We start from the raw sequence: 27,789 nt of genomic DNA, 5'->3' as shown, positions 1-27,789 counted from the left end.
TTCTGAAATGATCTGTCTTTATTATGTCATCAGAAACAAAAAAAATCCCCCGAGTGTAAACAGGAGAAATGTGCTGGTTAAGTTACTCATCATTATCTTATTATTAACAAAATAAAGCACTATCTATGTTTACAGTCATAAAAAAAGAAACAGCCTGGAGAGAAGTGGGGGCGGCTCTGAGGCTGAGGATGGAGAGAAGACAGGGGCAGACACAGACTCCACATCTGGCCCTGTGGGATTTGGAGTTCCCATACTGATCCGAGGGCTGTTTAGAGTTAGGTGAAAATGGGATTTGATTTCCTTAGGAAACTAACTTGTGAAACTGATCAGAGCTGAGATCCAGTCCCTAGTGTAGAGCCGGGGAGGGAAGAGGAGGCAGGTGAGAGGCAGGGCTGGGTGGGAGAGGCTGAAGCCCAGGAGTCTTCTCAATTTCTTCCAAGAATGGGGAGCCCCCCACCCCATGCTCATGAGGGAGGAATAAAGACTAGCTGCCATGGGGAGCCCCTCTCCAGGGCCTCTGACACTGGCAGGAAGGGGAGCACCATCAATCCTCCTGTCCCAACTCCCTCGTGGGATCAGGTTGGGACCAGGGGCGGGGGCACCAGGACAAAGCCCCTTGGAGGCTGAGGCACATTCCCATGCTGATCAGAGCTAAAAATGGCTCCGTGGGAACCTACTGGCAGAGCCAGGGAGGGAGTGAAGGGGAGGGCAGGAGGAGGTCAGGAAGGCTGACGAGCCCAGGGCAGACCAGGGGCCTACACAGACCCAGAGAATCCAGAGGGCACAGGGGGCAAGGACAGACACCAAGAAGGAGAAACAATGAGGGCCTTGCAGAGAACCAAGGACGGAGAGAGACAGAAATGCATACAAGGACACACAGAACCTGAGACACCCAGACTGACAAAGAGGTAGCAATTTGGGGACAAAGAGAAGCACAGAAAGAGGCCCCCAGAGAAGCAGGAGTGGCATCGAGAGACACACCCACAGGAACTCAGCAAACTACAGTGCCTGGCACATAGTGGGCACTCAATAAATATCTTGTGCAATGAAAGAACAGATGAAAACACACACACGTGCACATGCGTGCACACACACACACACAGCAGCCAAAGGGACCATGGGCTTGGCAGAGACGAAGACAGCAAGGGACAACCAGACCCTTTTGCACAAAGTGCAAAGCGATCCTGGTGAGTGGTCTGGGGGAGTGTGGGAGGAGTGTTGGTCCCACAGTGGCTGGTCCAGCCAGAACAAGAATGGAAACAAAGCATGTGACCCCAGGGAGACAGGTCTGTAGCTGCCATACCCCAGGTGGACAGCCCTGCAGGAGAGGAGGGTCATACAGTGTCCCCTGGCCATGAGCCCTAAAGGCTGAGGTGCTCAGCCAGCTCAGCCCACAGCCACGTTACAGTTCCTGCCCACCTAGGCCAACAGCTCCTCAGGAAGGGAGGGGGCCTCTCCCCTCATGAATGTATCTACAAGTGCACAGCTTTGCCCATCTCTGCAGCATGACCAAGTCCAAGTACCAACATAGTCTTAGGTTGGCTGGCTGTGCCCATCGGGTTGGGACAAGGTCTTCCCCAGAGGAGAAGGGGCCGGGCCCAGCCAGCCAGGATCAGTCTGTGAGCACCACCAACTCCCCATCGCTCTTCTCTTCGCCCTCCGAGTCCTCGTCCTCGCTGTACCGGTACATCTCGCCGTCAGCTACCGAGTGCCTGTCGTCTGTGCCCTCACCCTCCTCTCTGAGGCTGCAGGTGTTGACGATCACAGGCATGTTGGGGTCCAGGCTACGAGGGACATAGTGCTCCACCAGCGGCTGTGCCAGCGGCATGCCTGCCGCCCGAGGATACAAGACATCCGAGGAGCTCATCTGCACCTGGCCAGCCTGTGGGCTACGGAGTGGAGAAGAGGCACGATGATGGATGCAAACTCAATTCAACCCCAAACCCATCTCCCCTCCAGGCCTCCTCAGAGCGTGCACTCCCACTCCACACCCTTTTGGCTGTGACTCAAACACCCTGCCCCCAGCCTGCTTTCTGATGGCCAAATTCACCGGTACCTACAGCCCTGCAGATGACCTGCAGACCCAGGGCCATAGATGTGTTCAACAGATAACATTCTTGGAGGATCATGTATGAATCCAATTTTTAGAAACTGTGTGTTTTATTTTTTTGTTTACTTCTAGAGACAGGGTCATCCCTGTCACCCATGCTGGAGTACAGTGGTGCAATCACAGCTCACTGTAGCCTTGGCCTCCCTGGCTCAAGCGATCCTCCTACCTCAGCCTCCCAAGTAGCTGGGACCACAGGTGTGCACCACCACACCTGGCTACTTTTATTTAAAGATGAGGTCTCACTATGTTGCCCAGGCTGGTCTCAAACTCCTGAGCTCAAGGGATCCTCCTGCCTCAGCCTCCCAAAGTGCTGGGATTACAGGTATGTGTCACCACACCAGGCAGAAATTGTATATTTTAAATGCCCTAGGAGATTTCCTGTTTACAGGAATAAATTAGGGTGCTTGCTTTAGTCAAGTCAGGAACCTTTCTGTGTGATGAATACTTTGATTTCTAGGACCTTTGAATTTCTATTAAGTTCCTCTGCTATGCGATCTACAGGCACCGTCTCCAGGTCCATGTGGCCAGTCCTCCGGTCACAATCCTATGTCCTCAGCCACTGGGTGCTCACCACAGTCACATACATAGCCATACACAGTCGAGTCGCACGTGCAGACTTAGCTACACACAGATAACACACATACGTATGCATATACAGAGCACCCCTGGGGTCACACACAAAGGCAGGCCACACATGGACACCCAGCCACTCATGAGAGCTACATGTGCACACACAGTCTCCTGGCCGCCTGTGGAGGGCCTGCTCACGGGATCACATAGCTCTGGCGGGCATCCTGGCGTCGGGTCCTCATCAGGGCCTTGTACTCGCCCACACGCAGCCGCTTCCCCTCCACGATGCAGGTGCGCTTGGGCCGCGGCTTGTACTTGTAGTCAGGATACTTCTCCAGGTGCTGCCGGCTCAGCCGCGCCTGTTCCTCGTAGTAGGGCTGCTTCTCCTGGTTGGTCATGGACTTCCAGCGAGATCCTGACCCAACCCCCCAGGGGCAGGCAGTCAGTGCTGGGCTCCACTGACCACCCCAGCAGGACCTGAGAAGACCTTGGTGCCCAGGTGGGTCCACAAGATAATATATGTGCAAGCACCTAGCAAGAGCCTGGCGCAATGTGGGTGCTCCTTGGATGCTGGGCAATGAATGAATGAAGCTGGCCTGTACAGGGGTATCCGACCGCCAGCTTAAGACTCAGCACCCACCCATGTTCCTAACAATCCAGCAACTGCCTTGAGCCTCTGGCCTGCCTGATTTGCATAAACAAAAGAGCAGCCACCTCAGGCCTTCAACAACCCAGACAGGCTCCCCGCTCAGGACAAAACACCTGATGTCTCCGTCGACAAGGGTCCTGCGCTGACACCAGAGGAGCCTCAGTCTTGAAAACACCTGCCCCCTTCAGCCCATCTGCCCAACATCCCTCCAAGGCCAATCAGGACATATAATTTTAAAAAACCTTTCTAGTGACAGCCCAAGAACACTAGTCTCTCCTGTTTTCTGCCAGATCAAGGGTCTGGGCAAACAGTGGAACAGGTTAGGTTTAGATCACGAGTACTAAAGAATGTAAACACACACACACACTCTCTCTCTCTCTCTCTCTCTCTCTCTCTGTCTCTCTCTCTCTCCTTGAGTTCTTGAGGACAGGTGCTACTGAACTCTTCAGTGGTACAAGACCCCAGAACCCAGCTGCCCTCACATCCCCAGCGACTCCTGCACCCCTATTATCAGATTCCACTGGAGTCCAACACAGTATGGAATATCACCAAGAAAGCCCTGAATAGACCCAGCTGACTCCTGCATGGTTGGACAACTGACTCCTCCCTGAACCATGGCCCCACCCACCCCTCCTGAACTGTGGCCCCACCCACCCCCCCTGAACCGTGACCCCACCCACCCCTCCTGAACCGTGGCCCCACCCACCCCTCCTGAACCTTGGCCCCACCCACTGGCCCTTACCAAGGATCTTGCTGATGCTGGAGTTGTGCATGTCTGGGAAGGCTTGCAGGATCTTCCTCCGCTCATCCTTGGCCCACACCATGAAGGCATTCATGGGCCTCTTGATGTGACTGCTGTTTCGGGACTCAGGGAAGTGGCGGGAGCCTGGGGGACAGGAGAGAAGTCAGCTAGGTAGCCTGTCTGGGGTGACGAGAGTGCCCCAGGGCCAGCAGAGAGACGTTCCCCTACTTGACCAGCAGGAGGCACTGAGGAGGCTCCCACAGCTGCCAGTCCGGGAGGAGCAAGGCAGGAGCAGAGGGGGCAGAGGAATCAGCAAGAGGCCCAGCCAGGGAACCAGAGACAGACACACAAGAAAATCACAGCAATATGGCCTCAAGAAACAGCAGAAACTCAGCAGTCTTAGAGACAGGGCGGAAAGCAGACTCAGAGACAGAGCCAACAGACGCATAATGGGACAGCAAAGGCACACACACCTGGAGAGGACCCAACAGACCGAGGGACAGAAGGGATCAGAGGCAGACACAGCCTGCCCTGGTCCTGGCAGGACACAGAGTTGGGCCCTCCTGCCCATCAGCCCAGCGCCGGAGCCCTCACCGTCCATGTCACAGCTCAGCATGGCTTCCTCCAGTGGATGCACACAGCCGTCCTCCAGCCGCTCCTTGGCCGGGGATGAGTCCAGGCTGATGAGGTCCTAGGTTGACAGGGCAACCTGACATCAGCCTCCTCTGCATCACCCACTCCTCCCCCTCCTCCTATCTTGGTGGCCTCAGACTGTGTCTTCCAACCCTGGCCACCATCCGTGGCTGCCCCCAGGTTCAGGGCAATGGGGGACCCTACCTTACGGAAGGGGGTGTTGGGAGAGCCTTCCAAGGCCCCACTGTGGCTGTGCAGCAGCTGCCGAGCGTCCTGGATGGCTTTGGTGACAGCATCCCCTTCACCAAGGAAGCCTGTGGGAGATGGCAGAAGAGAGGGAAGAGAAGCGAGGGAAGCTGAGGGCGTCAGCCCAGTGAGAGCCCAAACTCCATCAGCCTCCCGCCATGCCACTCCCGTGAGGCACCTGAGTGAGTGTTCCCTCCTGTCCTTCCACAGGGTGACGGCATTGCACGTCCTCAAGGGGATGCCACTTACACTGGCTATTTATTATGCATATCAATAGACTAGAAATGAGAATAGCACCCCCTGGAACTATGCAACTCTGGCCTGAATCGCTGATGCTTGTAAAGCCCAGACAGACATGATGAGGGAGAGGAGGAAGGGGAGCTACTGCTAAGAGCAAGTCTAACCCAGAGAGGAGAAGGGACCTGCTCACGGTCGCATCATGCCGCCAGCTCCCCGCTAAGAGGGCTGACAGACAAGTGCGGGCAGCAGGAGGCTTACCCAGAGGCAGGCTCGGGGGGCTGGACTGCAGGTCCCGCGTGGGGCCCCCATGGCTGGGGGGGCGGGGCGCACAATTGCTCATCTTGAGGCTCGGGGAGCTGGAGGTGTTGGGCAGCTCAGGAGCCTTGGGCTTGGCTGTGAGGTTCAGGGGCTGGGAGGGCTCCTGAGGGAGACCCGGCAGGTCAGAGGATGACAGACACCAGAGGAGACTCCCACAGTGGGACAGAGAGGAAGTGAGGTGAGCATACCCAGAACACACAAGGAGACAGACAGAAAAGTGGACACAGAAGGAGCAGGTGAACAGTAACACAGGGAAACCGTGGCTCACCCGTCCACACCCCGCAGTCCCCTAAGGCGGCAGCCAGCCGTCAGAGCTCAGCAGGGAGCCCCAGGCCGGTGGGTAGAGGGCGGTACCTGCAAGGGGTGGTGGGCGGCCATGGCCCCAGGCCTCTTCACCACTGGGGCAGGGGGACTGTGCAGCAGCTGCAGCGGATACTCCACTATGGAAAAGGCGGCAGGGAGAAAAGTCCTGGATGAGCACAGAACAGCAGACACCCTGCTTGACGAGGTCCCAGCACCACAAGGTGGGCAATGGCTTGCAGCTGGCGTAGCTTGGTTCCAACCACTGCCCTCCCCAGCCCCAAAGCATGGCTGGAGGCCTCCTGTCCCCTCACCCCCACTGCCTCTGCACGCTAACCGCATCTTCACCGGGTTATCCCCTTCCCAACCCACTCTAAATAGAGTTTCCCAGATTCTAGAGTCCCATCCAATGGCACAGTGAGAGAGGGGACACCATCTATTCATCCAACAGCTACTTTTATTTTGTACCTACTGGGCGCAGGACACAAAAGCGGCTGCCTGTTGTGTAGAATGTCTCATATGTATCATCTCACAATAATACATGGTATGCAGTATATAACAGGGGCTGAATACATCATCAACCCATTTGACAGATAAAGAAATGAAAACCGGCCAGGCGCAGTGGCTCACGCCTGTAATCCCAGCACTTTAAGAGGCCCAGGCAGGCAGATCACAAGGTCCGGAGATCAAGACCATCCTGGCCAACACAGTGAAACCCCATCTCTACTAAAAATACAAAAATGAGCCGGGCATGGTGGCACACGCCTGTAATCCCAGCTGCTCGGGAGGTTGAGGCAGGAGAATTGCTTGAACCCGGGAGGCGGAGGTTGCAGTGAGACGAGATTGCACCACCGCACTCCAGCCTGGGCAACAGAGTGAGACTCCGTCTCAAAAAAAAAAAGAAAAAGAAAACCTTAGAAGTCAAACGGGGCTGAGTGTGGTGCCTCATTCCTGTAATTCTAGCACTCTGGGAGGCTGAGGGGGAGGACTGCATGAGGCCAAGAGCTCAAGACCAATCCGGCTAACATAGTGAGACCCCCATTTCTGTTATTAAGAATTTAAAATTTTCAAAAATAAAAATAAGAAGAAAAATGCGTTGCCCACAGAGCTATTAAATGGCAGCATCAGGATTTGAACCCGGCACCTCTAGACTCCACAGCCATTCCTTCTCCTCGACGTGACACTCCTACCTACCCTACGTCACTCCCAGGCCCAGCCTCCAGGTGGAGAGACAAGCCACATGTAGAAATCACGAAGTGCACGGCAGGTGGTGATGAGGGCCGCTCAGGCAGAGCGCCAGCAAACTCTGCTCCAGCTAGGGTAACTAGAGCAGGCTCCCTGGGGGAGCCGAGGTGTGAGCTTAGCGCCTGCAAAATGAGCAGGATTCGGGCAGGTAGAGACGGGGTGGCAGGGTGTGTGAGTGTGAGCTGTGTGGAATGAGGCAGGCCATGGGGGCCAGGTCGGCTCCAAGGCCCGGGAAGGCCAAGGTCAGGAGTGTGGAGCCCATGCTGTGGGCACAGAGCACTGTGTAAGGCTTGTGAGCTGGGGACAGCCACTGTGCAGTCAGCTTTTGCAAGGGACCTTGCTTGCTTAGTTTCTGGAGCAAACAAAGTGGGAGGCAGCCATGCCAGTCCCCGGCTCCCATAGCTTACTTCCTTTTCTCACCTGGAAAGCAGCTGGGGTCCTATCCCCGGCCAGATCACAGTGTCCCCTGGCCTCCAAGGCTCCCCTCCACATTCATGGGGAGTTGCAATGGTCTGGAATTGCCCTGTCCTTCACCTTCAACCTTCTCCACTCCCAGTTCCCCCTGCTAACTGGAAACTTCCACGCTGGGCCTGTCTTGGTCTACTCGGGCTGTTGAAACAATGTGCCATAAACTAAGCAGCTTACAGACCTCAGAAATTCATTCCTCACTTCCGGAGGGGAATCTGCTTCAGAATGAATTATACCTCGAGTCTGACCTATGACTGATTTCGGTGAGATTTATTATTGTTGTTTGTTTTGTGACAGGGCCTCACTCGGCGTCTGTCTGGTTTTGTCTTGCTCTGTCTCCTGGGCTGGTGTGCAGTGGCGCGAACACAACTCACTACAGCCTTGACCTCCCAGGCTCAAGCAATCCTCCTCCCTCAGCCTCCCAAGTAGCTGGGACCATAGGCACAGGCCACCATGCTGGGCTAATTTTTTTATTTTTTGTAGAGACAGGGTCTCACTTTGTTGCCCAGGCTGGTCTTGAACTCCTGGCCTCAAGCAATCCCCCCGCATCAGCCTCCCAAAGTGCTGGGATTAGACATGAGCCACTTGTGCCTGGTCTAGGTGAGATTAGATGAGGCTCTGGACTTGAAAGTTTTTTTTGTTTTTGTTTTTGTTTTTTTTGAGACAGAGTTTTGCTCGTTACCCAGGCTGCAGTGCAATGGTGCAATCTCGGCTCACCGCAACCTCCGCCTCCTGGGTTCAAGCAATTCTCCTGCCTCAGCCTCCTGAGTAGCTGGGATTACAGGCACGTGCCACCGTGCCCAACTAATTTTTTGTATTTTAGTAGAGACGGGGTTTCACCATGTTGACCAGGATGGTCTCGATCTCTTGACCTCGTGATCCACCCGCCTCAGCCTCCTAAAGTGCTGGGATTACAGGTGTAAGCCACCGCGCCCGGTTGAACTTGAAAGTTTTGAATTGATGCTGGAACAAGTTAAGATTTGAATGTCTATTGGGAGGGAATGAATGTATTTTGCATATGATGAGAACATGAATGTGGGGAAGTCTGGGACAGAATGCTACGGTCTGAGTGTTTCTGCCCCCAACAATTCCTATGTGGAAAGCTAATTCCCAATGTGACAGAATTAGGACGTGGGGCCTTTGGGAGGTGACTGGGTCATGATGGTGGAGCCTTTAGGAATGGGATTGGAGGCCTGAGGGAGCCTGTTTACCCCTTTCACCACGTGAGGACACAGTGAGAGACGCCATCCTTGAACCCGAAAGTCAGCCCTCCCCAGACACCGAATACGCTGGCCTCATAGTCTTGGACTTCCCAGCCCCCAGAACTGTGAGGAATACACGTCTGTAGTTCATGAGCCACCTGGTCCGTGGCATCTTTCTACAGCCCCTTAATGGATGAAGATGGGCCTGGCTTCCTCAGTCCATTGCGTTTCCCATTTACATCACCCTACAGTGCCCGGCGCAAACCAGGCAGGAGCAGAGTCGGTGGGGCTGAGCAGTCTACCCAAGCTCACGGCCTATGGGCCTTGGGGAATTTCCTCTTCTGTCTCTTTCTCGCCTGTGGAACAGGGAGGATGGACTAGCATAGCTGCCTTTGAAGCTGTCTGCACTCCTGGGGTAATTATGGGCAGCACCTCTGCCCTGTCCCCATAACTCTCTGTCGCTGCCCTAATTCAGGTATCATCCCATATTGCTAGAATCACCTCAGCAGTTCCTGCTTCTGGCCAGTCTCCCCTCCATGCCCTACCCCTCAAAGCAGAAAGACACACTTGCTACTCAAACATTCACATGCACCCCACAGCATACAAAATAAATCCCAGACTCTATGCTCCGCCCCCAGCTGCCCCGCACCGTCATGTCCCACACCCTTGTCTGACACATGGCCAGTCTGCTGAATTTCAGTGATGGGGTAGAAGGCCAGAGTGACATGGTCTAGGCAGGGACAGGAGTTTAAAGGTAGGAATCATGGCTGTTAGAATTTGGGAGATGTTGGCTCACACTTGTAACCCCAGCACTTTGGGAGACCAAGGCACTTGAGGTCAGGAGTTTGAGACCAGCCTGGGCAATATGGCGAAACTCCATCTATACTAAAAATACAAAAATGAGCCAGGTGTGGTGGTTTACAGCTGTAATTCCAGCTACTTGGGAGGCTGAGGCAGAAGAATCTTTTGAACCTGGGAGGTAGAGGTTGCAGCAGTGAGCTGAGATTGAGCCACTGCACTCCAGAGCCCAGGAGACACAATGAGTGAGATTCTGTCTCAAAAACAACAAAAAAAGAACTTCGGAGATTTATAAACTCCAGTTAATATTCCAGGTTTTTTTTATTTTTATTTTGAGATGGAGTCTTGCTCTGTTAACCAGGCAGGAGTGCAGTGGCATGATCTCAGCTCACCACAACCTCCACCTCCCTGGTTCAAGTGATTCTCTTCCCTCAGCCTTCTGAGTAGCTGGGATTACAGGTACCTGCCACCATACCCAGCTAATTTTTGTATTTTTAATAGAGATGGGGTCTCACTGTGTTAGCCAGGCTGGCCTCAAACTCCTGACCTCAAGTGATCTGCCCACCTCGGCCTCCCAAAGTGCTAAGATTACAGGAGTGAGCCCCTGGAAATATTCCAGATATTAATACTCTGGCATAGTAAATGTACCAGAACTGGGAAGACTAGACCTGGATTGCTACATCATCTTCCATCTGGAAAGGGTTTTATGGTTTTCCAATGTGCTATTTCTTTTCATTCTCCCAGTGAAGTTCAGTGAAATTCAGCAAGATTCAGAAAAAGAGGATTATTTTTCCACCAGAGAGATCCGAAGCTGAGGCCCAGAAAGGCCACATAGCAAATTAATGGATGAGAGCGGCTCCAGGGCGCCTTCCCTGACCTCGGGACAGGCTGACCGCAGTGGCGGGACGTCCCTTCTCACACTCACCTGGTTTGCAGGGAATGGGTTGAATGGGTAAGGCCAGCTGGGAGTCGGGGGTGACAGGCAGAGGTTGGTGGCTTGGGGGGAAGGCTGGGATCATGACATAAGGCATGTTAACCTGCTGAAGGCAAAGAAACCCTGTGTGAGTCCCCAGGGACCCAAAGAGCTACCCAGCTACGGTCAGCCCATGACACAGAGAATGGACCCAGAGACAAGAGGCACAGGGGGTAAAGAAGGGACAGTTTTCCAAAGAATCTCTCTGGCCCCAGGCCATCTCTGTGGGCCCCTGTCTATCTGCCCTCAGGTCTCAGCTGGGGAGGAAGACATGACAACCTCCTCCCTTAAAACAGGGAAGGAAGACAGGTTGGGGGCTAGAACAGAAATAACCCTCCTAGGGTCAGGTCTGAGCGATTCTGCTCTGGGAGCTTTAACTTGGCACACACATCCCCTGTCCCCAGCTCTTGTCCAGGCCGGTGTCAACTCCCTCAGCTGCCTCCTGTGCCTCTCCAGGTCGCCCTCCTGGTTACCTGGATCTGCTGCTGAAGGAGGTTGATCTTATGCTGCTGCTGAATCAGCTGCTGCTGCTGCTTTGCAATCTGGGAGAGGGAAAGAGTAGGCAGAGTGGGTCATGGACATTAACCCTGGTGCCCAGAGCCTGCCCAGCCGTAACCACGCCCTGCCTTCCACAGTAGTGCAAACCGCGGAGTGGGGTGGCAGTGGGGAACAGAGCGGTCAGCCCTCAGAATTGGTTCTCCCTTTGCAGGAAGTTCATCTCTCCCTCCAGGACCAGGAGGCTGGGCAGGAAGCCCCAAGCTGCTCTTCCTAGAGTCCCTTTCATACCCTCTCACCCCTAACCCCTGACTGCTGCAACCTCCACCTCCCAGGTTCAAGGACTCATGAATCAGTTCAGGTAGGAATCCTACAGCCCCCGCCCCACCTACCCCTGGCCCCAGCCTGCACTGGTGGCGCCTGCGCCTAAGGCCCCCTTCTCTAGGTCCTGGAAAGCAAGTCACACCCACCGCGCAGGCCCTACCTGCTCCTGCTGCTGCCTGCGCCTAAGGCCCCCTTCTCTAGGTCCTGGAGAGCAAGCCACACCCACCGCGCAGGCCCTACCTGCTCCTGCTGCTGCCGCGCCAGCTCCATCTGCTGCTGCTGCTTCTCAAACAGCATGGCAGCCATGTTCTTCTGCTCCGAGTGGGCTGTCAGGAGCTGGTCCCGCAGGGTGGACAGCTGGTGGATCATGACCAGAAGCTGGAGCTCCTTCTCTGCTAGGCTTTCTTGGGTCCCTGCTCCACAGTGAAACAGCCCCCGATGGGATTTTTTTTTTTATTTGTTCATCTACCTACCCATCCATCTACCCATTTATTCATCAGACACTTATTGAGCAACTGCTATGTCCCAGGACTATTAGGGGCTGAGCCACAGAGACGATGACACAAGACGCCTGCCTTGAAGGGGGATCTTCACGTTGCTACCTGGCAACTACTAGCCTGGAAGTTTTCCCCTATTAGTCACGAATTCCAGGCCCTAAAAATGCTGACAGTGGGACATCTCAGCCCCTGAGTCCCAGGCCTCTCAGATGTCCTTGAGTGCTCAGTACCACACAGGGCCAGGGTGGACACCATCCCATCAGAGGGATCCAGGGGGACACACTCAGGCTTTGAAGCAAGTTGGGTCTGGGTTCAAATTCCCATTTCAACCCAACCTGCCTGTGAGCTGTTAGACAAGTTTATCAATTTCTCTGCACTTCAGGGTTTTCAAAATCTGTAAAGTGGGCATAATAATCACTTCAGAGGGTTACTGTGAGGGATAAATGAACTAATAGAGGCAGGACACGGTGGCTCATGCCTGTAATCCCAGCAGTTTGAGATGCCAAGGTGGGAGGATTGCTTGAGCCCAGGAGTTTGAGACCAGCCTGAGCAACATGGTAAGACCTCATCTCTTTTTACAAAAAGTATAAAAATTGGCCAGGCACAGTGGCTCACGCCTGTAATCCCAGCACTTTGGGAGGCCTAGACGGGTGGATCACCTGAGGTCAGGAGTTTGAGATCAGCCTGGCCAACATGGCAAAACCCTGTCTCTACTAAAAATACAAAAATTAGTCTGTCACGGTAGCAGGCGCCTGAAATCCCAGCTACTCAGGAGACTGAGGCAGGAGAATTGCTTGAACCTGGGAGGTGGAGGTTGCAGTGAGCTGAGATCGAGCCACTGCACTCCAGCCTGGGGGATACAGCAAGACTCTGCCTCCAAAAAAAAATAATAATAATAAAATAAATAAAAATTAGCCTGGCTTGGTGGCAGGTGCCTGTGGTCCCAGCTACTCAGGAGGCTGAGATGGGAGGATCACTCAGGAGATTTAAGCTGCAGTGAGCCAAGATTGTGCCACTGCACTCCAGCCTCGGCAACACACGGAGACCCTATCTCAAAAAAAAAAAAAAAAAAAAAATCACTCAAAGGAATCCAAGCAGCAGCCCGTTAATAACCACTTCTCATTCACTTAGTGAAGTCCCACTGACTTAGAATTAATTAGAGTGAAAGGAAACTTTCTGCTCATTTTGCAGTTAGACCTGGGAAGTGGCAATGACATGCCTGAAGTCACAAGGGTGCCTGGTGAGAGCCCAGATTCATAGCCCTGGGATTTGATTCCTACCAGGCCTCTCCTGCACAGGAGGAATCAGACCTAATGCTTGGGGCCCCCAGGTGAGGGATGGTGATGACACCTAAGGCCAGGCAGGAGCCAGATGGCACAGGATAGGTATGAGGGTACCAAGAACTGCCCTACAGAGCCAGGCTGCACGGCCAGGCCAGGAGAAGAGAGATGGAGTTCACACACCTCCCCCACCCCCTACAGGCCTCCACCTTTGACATCTTTGGCTTCCATAGAGTTCCTTCCGAGGAACCTCTCCTTCCAGTCACTGGACAACAGCTTCTCGATGGCTGGCACCACTGGAAGACAGCAAAGGGGTGAGGAATAACTGTCCTAACACCTCCCTGCCCCAGGACTCTGCCTCTAACTAAAGCAGACATCCTACCTTCTTTCAAATTCCGGTTGAAGTCCAGCTTCTCCTGACTTCCAGAGGCAGCCTCCGACGCTCCTGGTCTCTTGGGTTCTGGGGACCCATTACCCTCTGGAGAGCTACAGTCCTGTAAGACATGCTGAATTGTCACTGTCACCCCCAAGAGAAGGGGACAGGCTGCAGGGAGGGCTGAGCACCTCAAAGATGTGTATCCTGAGAGATCCCAACTCTGCTTAAGTCCTACTTCTCCACCTGCTAGGCCCCTTCCGTCCTCCACCTGCTGGACCTTGCTCAGGAAAAGAACAAAAGATTTCAAAACAAAAGACCTGCGTTGCAGTCCAGGCTTAGTGACTCACAAGTTGCTTGATCCCACACAAGTCCCTGAACTGCTCTGAACGTGACTTCCCTCTTTTGAAAATGGACCTATTAATACCTCCTCTGTCACAGGATTGTTGCTGGGATCAAGGGTGTTAATGCATGTGAATGAGGTTTGCCATTGCAATCAGGGGCCAAAAGTAAGCTATGAATTATTACTCCCTTCAACACACCCACCACGCCAGCGGGGCTGCATGGGGAGCAGGTAGGGGTTGGCAAGTCACTCACACTCCCCACTGCCTGCCTCACTCCTCTTCTCATCAAAGTCCTCCCCATCCTTTAAGGCTTAGCTTGAGGCTCTACTTCTCCAGGAAGTCTTCCTTGATCACTAATGCCCCCAACCCGAACCCCTCTCCTCCAGGCTGGATTCCTTCTCAGAGCCTGTAACTCTCCTCATTTTTACTTATTTGAATTTTAATTATATATTTCCTTTTTACATCTCCTATGTGAAATAATAGAATTTTTAGGGGGAGCAAGAATCCTTATTAATCATGTAGCTCAATCCTCTTTTTTTGTGTTTGTTTGTTTTGTTTTTTTGAGACGAAGTCTGGCTCTGTTGCCCAGGTTACAGTGCAGTGGCGCAATCTCAGCTCACTGCGACCTCCACCTCCCTGGTTCAAGTGATTCTTCTGCCTCAGCCTCCCAAGTAGCTGGGACTACAGGCGTGAGCCACCACGCCCGGCTAATTTTTTGTAGAGACAGGTTTTCGCCATGTTGGCCAGGACGGTCTGGATCTCCTGACCTCGTGATCTGCCCTCCTCAGCCTCCCAAAGTGCTGGGATTACAGACGTGAGCCACCGAGCCCAGCCCATTCTCTTGTTTTAAGGGTAAAGAACCGTATCATCTTTAGCAGTGACTTAATTCTTGCTTGGGCAATCAGATTGATTTTCCCAAATAACCTGAAAAATCTGATAGATTACTTTAAAGCTAGACTTTTAGCATGTGTGTCCCATCATCTCCCCATCTAGTCCTCAGAAGCAAAGACTGGGTCACACAAAGGTGAACAGTCACTATCAAGCAAGTGAGTGAGTGAGTGCGGGCCTGAGTCCAGGTCCTGCTCTGATAGGTGACCTGGCTTCTGGCCTCAGTCCGAACTTGGCAGTGCCTCCCTGCTCCCCTACACGGCGCCTTACCCCTATGATCACCATTTCTGCCTGTATCTGCTGCCATCTAGGGTTGTGGGCCTGCCCAGCCTAGGAGAGAGGCCAGGGACATCGCATGCGTGTGAGGACGGAAGCAGGGTGGGGACACTGACCCAGTAGCCCCTGAAAAAGTGCTGGGCACCTGGGCTGGAGCTCGGGGGTCAGCACCATCCTGGGAGTCCCGGGCTGGGTCTTCAGGCTGAGGTTCAGCCGCAGTGGCTGAGCCCTGGGGGGCCTCGTGGCAAGGCTCCTTCTTCTCCTCTGACTTGATGGTGCAGTTCACCATGGTGCCAACGCCATCCAGGGCCAGCTGGGCAGAGATGGGGCTCCTCATGGACATCCTGGGGAGGGACAGAGTGAGCTGAGGTGAGTCTGCAGTCGTAAACTTCTGCCCAGATGCAGTGACCCTACCTTCTGCTTCCCCCACCCCACCCAAGCGCCTCCTGGTGCCCCTCACATGGGCACACTCACAGAAAGTGCAAGCCTACTTGTGAACCCACAGAAAAATCAGCAAAGGCTCTTGTGGCCCTCATGTTTTTTGTTTTGGTTTTCATTTTTTAAACAAAAAGTTCTAGAGAAGAGTGGGCCCACCTTTCCTCACGCCCTGCCTGTTTAATGCTGGGATATGAACAGACACTTTACAAAAGAAGACATACATGAGACCAACAAGCATATGAAAAAATGCTCATCATCAGTGATCATTAGAGAAATGCAAATCAAAACTACATTGAGATACCACCTCACACCAGTTAGAATGGCGATCATTAAAAAATCTGGAGACAACAGATGCTGGAGAGGATGTGGAGAAATAGGAACAACACTTTTACACTGTTGGTGGGAGTGTAAATTAGTTCAACCATTGTGGAAGACAGTGTGGCGATTCCTCAAGGACGTAGAAATAGAAATTCCATTTGACCCAGCAATCTCATTACTGGGTATATATCCAAAGGACTGTAAATCGTTCTACTATAAGGACACATGCACACGAACGTTCATTGCAGCACAGTTTACAATAGCAAAGACCTGGAACCAACCCAAATGCCCATCGATGATAGACTGGACAGGGAAAATGTGGCACACATACACCATGAAATACTATGCAGCCATAAAAAACGATGAGTTCGTGTCCTTTGTAGGGACATGGATGAACCTGGAAACCATCATTCTCAGCAAACTGACACAAGAACAGAAAATCAAACACCACATGTTCTCACTCATAGGCGGGTGTTGAACAATGAGAACACATGGACACAGGGAGGAGAGCACTACACACTGGGGTCTGTTGGGGGGAAATAGGGGAGGGACAGCGGGGGGTGAGGAGTTGGGGAGAGATAAAATAAAATAAAATAAAAAGAAAGTGCAAGCCTACTTGTGAACCCACAGAAAAATCAGCAAAGGCTCTTGTGGCCCTCATGTTTTTTGTTTTGGTTTTCATTTTTAAACAAAAAGTTCTAGAGAAGAGTGTGCCCACCCTTCCTCACGCCCTGCCTGTTTAATGCTGGGACTATGGGACTAGTGGACTTATGGGCCCAACTCACGAGGCCAGATCCTGACTGGCAGTTTCTGAGCTCAACAGAGTTGAAAAGTGTGTGTGCGCGCAAGTATCTGTCTGTGCATGTTTGTGTGTATGCAAATGCATTTTTTTTTGAGACAGAGTCTCACTCTGTCACCCAGGCTGGAGTGCAGTCGCATAATCTCGGCTCACTGCAACATCTGCCTCTGGAGTTCAAGCAATTCTCCTGCCTCAGCCTCCCGAGTAGCTGTTACAGGCACCTGCCACCATGCCGGGCTAATTTTTGTGTTTTTAGTAGAGACGGGGTTTCAACGTTGGCCAGCTGGTCTTTTACTCCTGACCTCTCAGGTGATTTGCCTGCCTCGGCCTCCCAAAATGCTGGAATTACAGGCATAAGCTACTGTGCCTAGCCTACAAATGCATTTTTATAATTAGTTATCAAAACTTAAAAGTCAAGAGATAGCACATAAAAATCTAGATTTGAACTTCTAGTTCAATTGTTGTGGTGACAAAAATTAGCTGGAATTGAGTAATGGGTATTTCTTATGGGCAGACCGTCTACCTTAGCCTCTGTGCTCCTACTACTTCCCAAAAAGGAAACCAAGTATTAAATACAGAGAACATACTCTTCTATATATAAGACGTATAGTCTTTTTCTTACGTTGGAGACAAGGTAAAAGTAAACGATTCCTTATTTCATGCATCTATCAGAAGGGGGAAATAGCCACATATGGTGGTTCATGCCTGTAATCCCAGTTACTCAAGAGGCTGAGGCAGGGGCATCACTTGAGGTCAGGTGTTTGAGGCCAGTCTGGGCAACATAGTGAGACCTCCATCTCTTTAAAAAAAAAAAAAAAAAAAAAAAAAAGTGGGGTTTGGAGGTGGGAATAACAGGCTGAGATAAGTGGCTTTAAGAAAAATATGTTCTGGCCGGATGCGGAGGCTCTTGCCTGTAATCCCAACATTTTGGGAGGCTGAGGTGGGCGGATCACCTGAGGTCAAGAGTTCGAGACCAGCCTGGCCAACATGGTGAAACCTCACCTCTACTAAAAATACAAAAATTATCTGGGCGTGCTGGCATACACCTGTAATCTCAGCCACTCAGGAGGCTGAGGCAGGAGAATTGCTTGAATCTGGGAGGCTGAAGTTGCAGTGAGTGGAGATCACGCCATTGCATTCCAGCCTGGATGACACAGCAAGACTATGTCTCAAAAAAAAAAATCGAAAAATATTTTATAATATCTACCTAGAATCTCTCATTTAGAGTGTGGCCATCATAGGCATTTGAGTTTGCAGTTCCTGGTTTAAGTAGCTGGTATTCCTTGCAGACCCTCCTGAGACTCTGCACCTGCTGTTCCTTTCCTGTCACATCACTGCCTGGGACATCTGAGGAGCCAAGCAATCGCAGGATCTCAGGGAGTGGTTTCCAGGGGTCACGCCAGGCTTGGGAGGAGCAGCAGATGCCTCTCTTCCAAAGTCACTGGGGCGCACATCCAGAGACTGGATTCCAGTGGGAACACAGCACGTTCCAGCTACGCATGGGTCCTGCCTCAGCGACTGACTAGCCCAGAGACCTAGGGCAAATTGCTTAGCTGCTCTACACTTCACATTTCCTCACCTATAAAATGAGCATGATAAGAGTCCCTACTCTATAGGGCAGCCGTGAGGACTAGGAGTTGGTATTTATATGGTACTTAGAACAGTTCGTGGGACCAGTAAGCACTGATCCGGTGTTTTGTTGTTTATTACATTTCCAAATACCATCACGTGACCTGGTGTTTGTTAAACCACTGCTAGTTGGAATATAGTATGAGGACCAACAGCTTCAGCAGGCCTTGGGGGACTGTTTGAGAGGCAAAGTCTTGGGTCCTACCCACAAATCAGAATCTCTGCGAGTTAGGCCAGGGATCAGGTTTAACCAGCCCTCCAGGTGAGTTTGAGATGCACTAGTTAGAAAAGCACTATTAAATAATTATTTTTATTTTTTATTTTTTTGCATGGGGATTAATGTTTAGGGGAGGTATGTAAGGCTAAAATCGATATAGTAAAAATATCTGTACAGTAAAAAATCCCTTAAACATCCCAGGTGCAGTATGGTATTTAAATATTGCATCAACTCTGTACGGATGCACTGGTATAGATTGCATCAACTCTGTAAAATGTTTATGACATAAAATGAAACATGCATTGTATATAATAGAGTACATGTGCAGTATTTTAAATAAGTAAGCATTATAATGGAATAAAATATATTCAGTCAGCCCTCTGTATTCACAGGTGCCACATCCATGGATTCAACCAACCTCAAATCAAAAATATTTAAAAAAGAAATTTCGTCTGTACTGAACATGTAGGCTTGTCATTATTCCGTAGACAATATAGTGCAACAACTATTTACATAAGATTTACATTGTATTAGGTATTATAAATAATCTAGAGGCATAGTGGCTCATGCCTGTAATCTCAACACTTTGGGAGGCTGAGGCGGGAGGATTGCTTGAGGCCAGGAGTCTGCTTTTTTTTTTTTTTTTTTTTGTAGATACCCACTAGCCTGAGCAACATAGCAAGACCCTGTCTCTACAAAAGAATACGAAAATTAGCTGGGCATGATGGCATGTACCTGTAGTCCTAGCTACTGGGGAGGCTGAGGTTGGAGGATTCGCTTGAAGCCAGCAGTTTGAAGCTGCCAAGATTAAGTCACTGTACTTCGGCCTGGGTGACAGAGTGAGACCCTATCTCAAAAATAATAAAAACAACAAATGAAAACCAAGGTATATGGGAGGAGGTGCATAGGTTATATGCAAACACTGTGCCATTCTATATCAGGGACTTGAATATCCGCATATTTTGATATCTTCGGGGGTCCTGGAATCAACCGTCTCAGATACAGGGGGCTGACTGTATCTGTATACAGTCCTACATCACTTAATAGCATGGCATGTTCTGAGAAATGCATCACCAGGCAACTTCTTTGTTATTCAAACCTCACAGAGTATATTTACACAAATCCAGCTGGTCCAGCCTACTACACACCTAGGCTGTATTGTATAGCCTATCGCTCCTAGGCTACAACCCTGTACCGTGTGTTATTGCATTGAATACTGTAGGCAATTGTAATGGAATGGTATTTGTGTATCCAAACATCCAAAGATAAGACAGCTACAGCAAAAATACAGTGGTAGAACCTTGCGGGACCACCATCCTACGTGTGGTCGGTCGGTGACCGCGACGTCGCTTGGCAGGCAGCGCATGAATGCATGTGTATTTGATTTGATTCCACCCTGCTGATCAGACCAGAGCCTCCTGCTCACCCACTTTCAAAGCGTAGGATTCCCCAGGGGCTGGGTCCCAGGACAGGGCACTGCAGAGAGGGGTCTCCCTGACTGTAAGAATGACAGCCCCATCCCACCTAGATGCAGAGAAGAGAAGAGACCCCAGCCCAGCTCACTCTGGGGTCCCCTCCTACAGCCCAGGGGCCTGGAGAACGTCCAGGAAGCAGGCGGCTCAGCCCATCCGGGCACTGGGAGGGGCTCAGAGCCAGGCCGAGAGCAAGGGGGGAGAGAAGTGGGAGTGGGCGCAGTCGGGGAGGGGGTTTTATCCTAAAGCCGAAGGCAGCAATTACATAACAAACAAACCCTGGGCTCAAGCTGTGAATTAATCAAACCGCTGAAAATAAAACCTTCCTCTCAGGAACTTCAGACAAAAGAAATGAAAACAACCAGGCTGGCTGGAAAATAAAAGGCAGCAGCACTGAATGGGGGACAAAAGGAAGCCAGACAATAGGGTGTTGGACAAAAGCAATAAAGCCAAAGGAAGTGTGACAGGCGCACAATGCGGGCCTGTGGGCCTCTGATCCGTGGGCTCCGCGCCACCTCACTCACACCCACCGCGGGCGCGGGCCGGCCACCGGTCCGGACTTGGGTCCTCAGCGTCTCTCCTTCGTTCTGTCCCAACTTCAGGGGCTTCCAGCTCCTACCTCAAAGCCTTCCCACCGCAGCCCAGATATCCCAGCAGCAGCCACGGCCTCCAGGAGCATGGTCAGATGAGCAGGACACAAAGGCCCCACCAAGATCTCCCCAGTTGGGGATGGTGAATGACCATCCATCCCAGGAGCTGATGGTGGAGGCAGAGGAGGCCATCATTTGTCCTAATTAACCCTACGAGTGCACAGCCCAAGATTGCAGCCACTTGCCACATGTGGCTACTAAGCACTTACAATGCAGCCAGTCCCAACAGAAATGTGCTGTGGGCAGAAAACACACCCCAGGTTTCGAAAGCTTAGCACACAGAATAGAATGCAAAATATCTCATTAATAATGGTTACTGATTACAAGTTGAAATTCTTTTTGGATAAGTTGGGTTAGATAAAAATACATTATTAAAATTAATTTTGGGCGAGGCGTGGTGGCTCATGCTTGTAATCCCAGCATTTTGGGAGGCTGAGATGGACGGATCACAAGGTCAGGAGTTCTCGACCAGCCTGGCCAACACAGTGAAACCCCGTCTCTACTAAAAATACAGAAAATTAGCCAGCCATGGTGGCCAGCCCCGGTAATCCCAGCTACTCAGGACGCTGAAGCAGGAGAATCGCTTGAACCCAGGAGGCAGAGGTGGCAGTGAGCCAAGATTGCGCCACTGCACTCCAGCCTGAGCAACAGAGCTAGACTCTGTCTCAAAAAAAAAAAGTTTGATTTCACCTATTTCTTTTTGTACTTTCTAATATAGCTGCTAGCAAATATGACACATGTAGTTGCCATTATATTTCTGTTGGACAGCACTGCACTAAGACACCTCCTCCCTTTGAGCTTCTACACACTTAGCCCCCACAGTCCCTCCAGCCAGGTACTGGGGATCACCCTTATATTAAGGAACCTGTCTCCTGGACCTCTCAGCAGCCTACCCTGGCCTCCAGCACAAAGACAGTGGCTCCTGGTGACCAGCCAAGCTGGCTTAGAGGTGTCAGTCTGTTCACTAGGGCTTGATGCCCACCAGATCACCCTGCCCAGATGGGCCCTTCCATCCGCACAGGTGTCTGGCTCAACTGCAGGTGCTGGGCACTGGCCCTTAGTTCATATCCCCTGGACCCACTTGTCTGTGAAAAGGCAACAGCCCAGGCGCAATGCCACCCCGCCCCCACTGGAGAGCACCTGCTGGGTCTCCACCTCTGGGGAGAGGGTCCTTGGGTACCTCTTTCACCTCCCTCTCCGCCTCCCCAAGCACAGGCCTGCTTGAGAAGAGCAGCTCCTTTCTCTGCCCTGTCTGGTCTTAAGGGAACTGAGCCTCAGCCTGCCATGGCCCAGAGAGACACAGGTGTCTCTGTGAAGTGCATCAGTGCGAGGCTCCAGACCCTAACCATCCCAGAGAGGACAGTGACGGTCCCATAATCAACTAGATAAGGCTGGAACGAGAGCGGTCGTTTTGTGCTCACTGCTCTGCCACTCTGCAGCTGAGGGTCTCTGCACAGTTTGCTTCACCCCTGCAAGCTGTGTCTGTAAAATGACGTTCCTGGAGGGAGTCAGGGGACAGCCTGGAAGACCCACAGGTTTTGAGTTCAACAATCTGGGTTTAAATTCCTGCCCTGCCACAGGCTAAGTTGTGTGAACCTAGGCAAGTTAATTACTGGTCTTAGCCTGTCTCCTTGGCCATACAATGGGCACAATAACCCATATCCCACTGGTGTCCATAAAAATTAAATAATACAGGGTGAATATCTATTCTATAAGTTGTGTGCAGTCTGGGATGCTCTGCGAGTCAGGTGGTTGAGAGAAGAGCTTCTATGATTAGACAGACTTGGGTACATTTGAATCCCAACTCTGACCATTCATTGCTGTGCAACCTTGGGCAAGTAAGTTAACCTCTCTGGGCCCATTTCATCCTCAGTAAAATGGGAGTAAGAACTTCAACATGGGCCGGGCGTAGACGCTCATGTCTATAATCCCAGCACTTTGGGAGGAGGAGGCAGGTGGATCACAAGGTCAGTAGTTCGAGACCAGCCTGACCAATATGGTGAAACCCCATATCTACTAAAAATATAAAAAATTAGCTAGGCATGGTGGTAGATGCCTGTAGTCTCAGCTACCTGGGAGGTTGAGGCAGGAGAATCACTTCAACCCGGGAGACGGAGGTTGCAGTGAGCCTAGATTGCGCCACTGCACTCCAGCCTGGGTGGCAGAGCGAGACTCCTCCATCTCAAAAAAAAAGAACCTCAACATGAAGAGATGAATCTCCCGTTAACAACCCAAACCCTATCAGAGTGCCTATTTTACATTCTCATGGCACTTTGAGCTCAACCTTCAAAGTACTTAATCACATTTGGTAATGATACCTTTACATGCTTAATTTATTTTGGAGTTGCCGTGCACGGTGGCTCGTGGTTATAATCCCAGCACTTTCCTGAGATCAAGAGCTTGAGACTAGCCTGACTAACATGGTGAAACCTTGACTCTAGTAAAAATACAAAATTAGCCGAGCGTGGTGGTGCGCTGTAATTCCAGCTACTTGGGAGGCTGAGGCAGGAGAATTACTTGAACCCAGGAGGCTCAAAAAAGAAAATTATTTTGGAGTCACCCAGTAGCCAAAAATATACCTGTTTCTGATCATCACTGTAGCTCCAGTGGCTAACACAGTGCCTGAAACATAGTAGGTGCTCAATAAATATTCTTTTTTTTTTTCTGAGACAGAGTTTGCCCTTGTTGTCCAGGCTGGAGGGCAATGGCACGATTTTGACTCACTGAAACCTCTGCCTCCAGGGTTCTGGCAATTCTCCTGCCTCAGCCTTCCAAGTAGCTGGGATTACAGGCACACGCCACCACACCCAGCTAATTTTGTATTTTTAGTAGAGATGGGCTTTCTCCATGTTGGTCAGGCTGGTCTCGAACTCCCGACCTCAGGTGATCTGCCCACCTCAGCCTCCCAAAGTGCTGGGATTATAGGCATGAGCCACCACACCCAGCTCAATAAATATTCTTAGACTGATGAGAGAGTGACAGAAAGTTCAGCGGCACAGCACAAAGCAGGCCTGGATCCTTAACAGATGATAGATACTGTTAAGACTATTAGACAGCTCCTGCCCTCTCAGGCTTTTCTCCCAAACCCAATTATCCTCTGCTGCCTCATCCCTGAGTCTAAATTCTTCCTATGAGTTACCTAAATACCCCCAGCAGCAAAGCGAGTCCATTTCCTTTTCTTTTTATCTTGAGTCAGATAAGAAACATTTTCCATAGTTTTTGGATGTAAAGACCCTGTTGGAGTCCTCCCTTAAGTTCCCTTTGACTTTCCAGAGACTAAAATAACCCCTCAAGTTCATTTACTCCCTCATTACACAGCAGGCTCCTTGCTTCAGTGATTTTCCGTGTGGCTCCTCAAAAGGTTTTAAGGTCAGTAACTTCAAACTCCACTCTCCCAAAATGCCCAGAAGCCAAAGAACCCTGGGTCCACAGGATATGGGAGTTACTGGGCTCCCTCAGTTTCCACCCCAGTCCGACGCCTTGGTCCTGGTCAGAGACCACAAGTCCACAGGGTGGCCCGTCAGCCTCTCGCGCGGGTGGAAGTGCTCCTGCGTGCCCAGTCTCTTCTCCTGCTCAACCTTAACACAGTTTATAAACAGAGAAACTGAGGTCAGGGGCCATCGGGTTCACACAGCTTGCTGGGCAGCACTGCTTCAAGACTACATAGAATGGCCGGGCACGGTGGCTCATGCCTGATCCCAGCACTTTGGGAGGCAGAGGCAGGTGGATCATCTGAGGTTGGGAGTTCGAGATCAGCCTGACCAAAATGGAAAAACCCCATCTCTACTAAAAATACAAAATTAGCTGAGCGTGGTGGTGCACACCTGTAATCCCAGCTACTCGGGAAGCTGAGGCAGGAGAATTGCTCAAACCAGGAGGTGGAGGTCGCAGTGAGCTGAGATTGCACCACTGCACTGCAGCCTGGGTGCACAAAACAGAACAAAAAACTATATAGCGTCAGAAGGCTTCGGCCAGCTGGGACACTGGACGGCATCTCTGCTCTGCCCTCCCTGCCTTCTCAGGAACCTACCTCACAATCCCTCTTCCGTCCTTCTTCCACCTTGGTCTTATCTCACCCAGTGAGCATCCTTAAGAAGTGAAGACCTCTAAGAGGAGAGAGCTCCAGCCACCTTCACCCTTGACAAGCAGAGCCTTGAGTCTCTGAGCTGGTGCCTGCCAGGCCCTGGGGCCCCCAAATCCAGCACCTGGGACAAGGTGTAGAGAGGCACCCACCTCCACGGAGGGAGAGTGGTTCAAAGCACGGCCCTTATATAACAAAGCCTGCTGCAGGTGCCGATCCTCTTCCTTTCTCCTCCCCACAACCAGCCCTGTCACAGCCCCTCTGACCCCCACCCACCCACAGGCGCACACACACCTAGCCCCTTTTTGCACAAAACAAATCACCAGCCACTTCCTCTTCTAACCAGTCAACGACCGACCCTGTTGGATTGGAATCAAAGGAGTTTTTACTGTCAGCCCTTCCTCCCTCCACAACGACAGCCTTCCCACCCCACAAAAAAATATCGAGATGAAGATAAAGATAGAGATAAATTCCAGTCATCGTAGCATGACGGGTGACTCAGACCCTGGGGTACAGGAAGCCTGAACAGACAAGCAGACCCTCCAAGAGGGCCAATGGCTACACTTCCCCGCTGGGCACACCCTAAGCCCCCTCCACTGCTGGCTCCCACTCCCAAGCTTGCCCTGAGAGGGTGGTGCCAAGGGGCATCGCCAGGGAAATAGATCCATGCAGCAGGGGTGGGGCAGGGCTTGAGTCCCATGGGAATGCCACTTCCTCTGAAAGCCCCAGAGAGCTGAGAACCTCAGGCTGCCCTAAACAATAGCCCAAGGCGTGGGTGCCCAGAACAGTGCCCCGGTGCCACATCCTGCCATTCTTCTAACAGACCACACCTTGCCACCCTTCCTGGCTACACCCGATCCTATCTCTAATGTTTACTCAGAGCTGGGAGCTGGACTGGCTGCAGGCTTGGGACAAAGCTTTCCTGAGAGTCCCTCTCTCCCTTTTCAGCCTCTGTGGGCCCTGGGGGTTATCCGATCCAGGGCACAGCCCGGTCTGGTCTAGCCCAGCTCAGGGGGCCACAGCCAACACTCCCAGTCCTTTGGCTGTTTCCAGGTTGGCCAAGGTAGTGGCATTCACCTGGTAGAGTGGCCAGCATCAAACAGAGGCTGGGAAAGCTCCAGAGCCTGGGAGAAGAGGCGGCTTCCCCGCAGCACCTCTGGCACAGAATCCCAGTACAGCCTGAGGTTCTGCAGCTGCCGGGACTCAGCTGACCCTGGCCCACGGGCACAAAGGAAAGCTGTGGCCAGGGAGAGACTGTAGCTATGATGTTCCCACCTGGTCCTCAGGCCTCGGAGACACCTGAGTCTTCTCCCAACCCAGGGAGTGGGTCGAGAGAGAGACAGACGGGACCGCTTGAAAGAGCTGTCGAGGCTCCCAGTGTGATATGTGCCTCCAGAAGGCCCCACGTGGAGAAGAGGTCAACAGTGTCGCCAGGACCCAAGCCTGTCTTCAGGTTCTCCTGCACCCCACCAGTGCTAGAAGGCAGCGGCAGGCCTCAACCTATCTCCCAACAGCAAGGCCAAGCCTGTGTCCTGGACAGGTGAGCACATCTGGCTTCCTGCAGGGACAGTGCCCAGCCTCGGGAAGGCAGATGCAGAAACTGTGCAGCTGAGGCTGACTGGCCCTGTCAAAGGCCCCTTGGGGGATAGCCCTGAATACTGACCAAAAGAATGAGAGGCAAAAAGCAAGCATGCAATGGCATGGCACGGCACTTGGCTGCAAGCACGAAGCGCAGGGCTCTGCATTCACTTCCCTGCCCATCCTCACAAGAATACTACAAAGACTAAGGCTCAGGGGGCCGGAACGTCCTACCCAGGGCCCAGCAGAAGTGGCATCTGAACTCAGGCCTCACTGATGTCCAAATCCACATCCTTTCATTTATCAGGTGATGCCCCGGCCACTCTCCTCAGTCCAAAGTAACAGGCTCTGGTCAAGCAAAGATAGAATGGCCACAGTCTTCACCTCTTATAGGATTCCAGTTGTTTTTGACTTGAGTCGTGGCCAAGGAAAACTTAGTCAAAAGAGACTCAGGAAGCTCTGGGAACTTGGGGAAAAGACTAGACCTTTTAAAACCTCAATTTCTTCATGTGTGAAATAGAGATTCTAAGAACTATTTTGTGAGTAAGAGATAAGGTATAATTATAGAATCTGGTACAGAATATATGTTCAGGGAAGAGAGTAAAGAGGAAAAGCCCCATGGCCGGGCGCGGCGGCTCACACCTGTAATCCAGCACTTTGGGAAGCCGAGGTAGGCAGATCACAAGGTCAGGAGTTCGACACCAGCTTGGCCAATATGGTGAAACCCTGTCTCCACTAAAAATACAAAAATTAGCCGAGCATGGTGGTGTGCGCCTGTAATCCCAGCTACTCAGGAGGCTGAGGCAGGAGAATCGCTTGAACCCAGGAGGCAGAGGTTGCAGTTAGCTGAGATCATGCCACTGCACTCCAATCCTGGGTGACAGAGTGAGACTCTGTCTCAAAAAAAAAAAAAGAGAGAGAAAGAGAGAGAGAGCCCTAAAGCAGGAAGGAGTCCCTCTCCTCCCTAACCCCAGAGCAACAGGAAGCAGGACTCACACCCTATTCTCCTCCCCAGGCAGCCCAGCTCTTCTGGAGGCAGGTGGGTGGGTGTGATGACCCAGCATTCCTGGGAGGCATCCTGGTGTGGCTAATGGCAAAAGGACTTTGTCTCATGGACCTGTGTCTGAAGACTGGCTCTATTATATACCACTGGATGTGTGGCCATGGGGAAGTTTCAGTTTCCCTATCTTGGAAATGGAACAAATAATACCTACCTCGTGGCGTTATCCAGAAGATTAAATATGACGGTGTTTGTGAAAAATCAAAAAAGTGTTTGCTCCCTGACCCACCGCCACCCCCTACCCCACGTGATCAAACAAGAAGACGTGCACCTGCAGAACACGGGGCCATCACCCTCTTCCTCCTCCATCTGTTCCGAGCAGGTCTCCCTCCCCAGCCTAGACTGTCAATTTTCTGAGTGCCCTGTTGATGTCTCCAACCACTCTGGAAGTCCCAGCAGGTGCCCCACAGCGCAAACAGGCTGAAAGGCTACAGATCTGCCAAGGAAGCCCCACATTCGCAGCACCACCGCTTATCTGGCCAAGCCACGGTGCCTTCTCTTCCCCTGCTGATGACACAAAAGCTGCGCAGAACTCATGAGCTCCCTCATTTCCTCTGGAGCCCACGAGGGTGACGT

The 27,789-nt window shown here is 51.8% G+C and overlaps 1 protein-coding gene across 2 annotated transcripts; it reads right to left on the bottom strand.

Annotated features, from left to right (window-relative positions):
• On the bottom strand, positions 1 to 27,542 carry SOX13 (SRY-box transcription factor 13). Of its 2 annotated transcripts, none has more exons than XM_064360264.1 (14): positions 27,485 to 27,542; positions 15,117 to 15,315; positions 13,473 to 13,584; positions 13,300 to 13,386; positions 11,554 to 11,726; positions 10,968 to 11,036; positions 10,447 to 10,558; positions 5,863 to 5,948; positions 5,449 to 5,611; positions 4,909 to 5,018; positions 4,666 to 4,762; positions 4,072 to 4,215; positions 2,879 to 3,095; positions 1 to 1,889 (listed from the first exon to the last, which is right to left on the bottom strand). In XM_064360264.1, the coding sequence occupies exons 1-14, from the start codon at positions 27,520 to 27,522 to the stop codon at positions 1,613 to 1,615; spliced, it is 1,884 nt and encodes a 627-aa protein (XP_064216334.1). In that variant the 5' UTR covers positions 27,523 to 27,542; the 3' UTR covers positions 1 to 1,612. The 2 variants fall into 2 exon arrangements, with proteins under 2 accessions (XP_064216334.1, XP_021532969.2); XM_021677294.2 differs by having other exon boundaries at positions 10,447 to 10,561; positions 27,485 to 27,540.
• Positions 27,543 to 27,789: the final 247 nt, after the last annotated feature.

This window comes from Aotus nancymaae, unplaced genomic scaffold (genome assembly GCF_030222135.1).
Source record: "Aotus nancymaae isolate 86718 unplaced genomic scaffold, 86718_ANA_hifiasm-v0.15.2.pri h1tg000039l, whole genome shotgun sequence".
Lineage (NCBI taxonomy): Eukaryota > Metazoa > Chordata > Mammalia > Primates > Aotidae > Aotus > Aotus nancymaae.
This window is presented reverse-complemented; position numbering and strand designations above follow the sequence as displayed.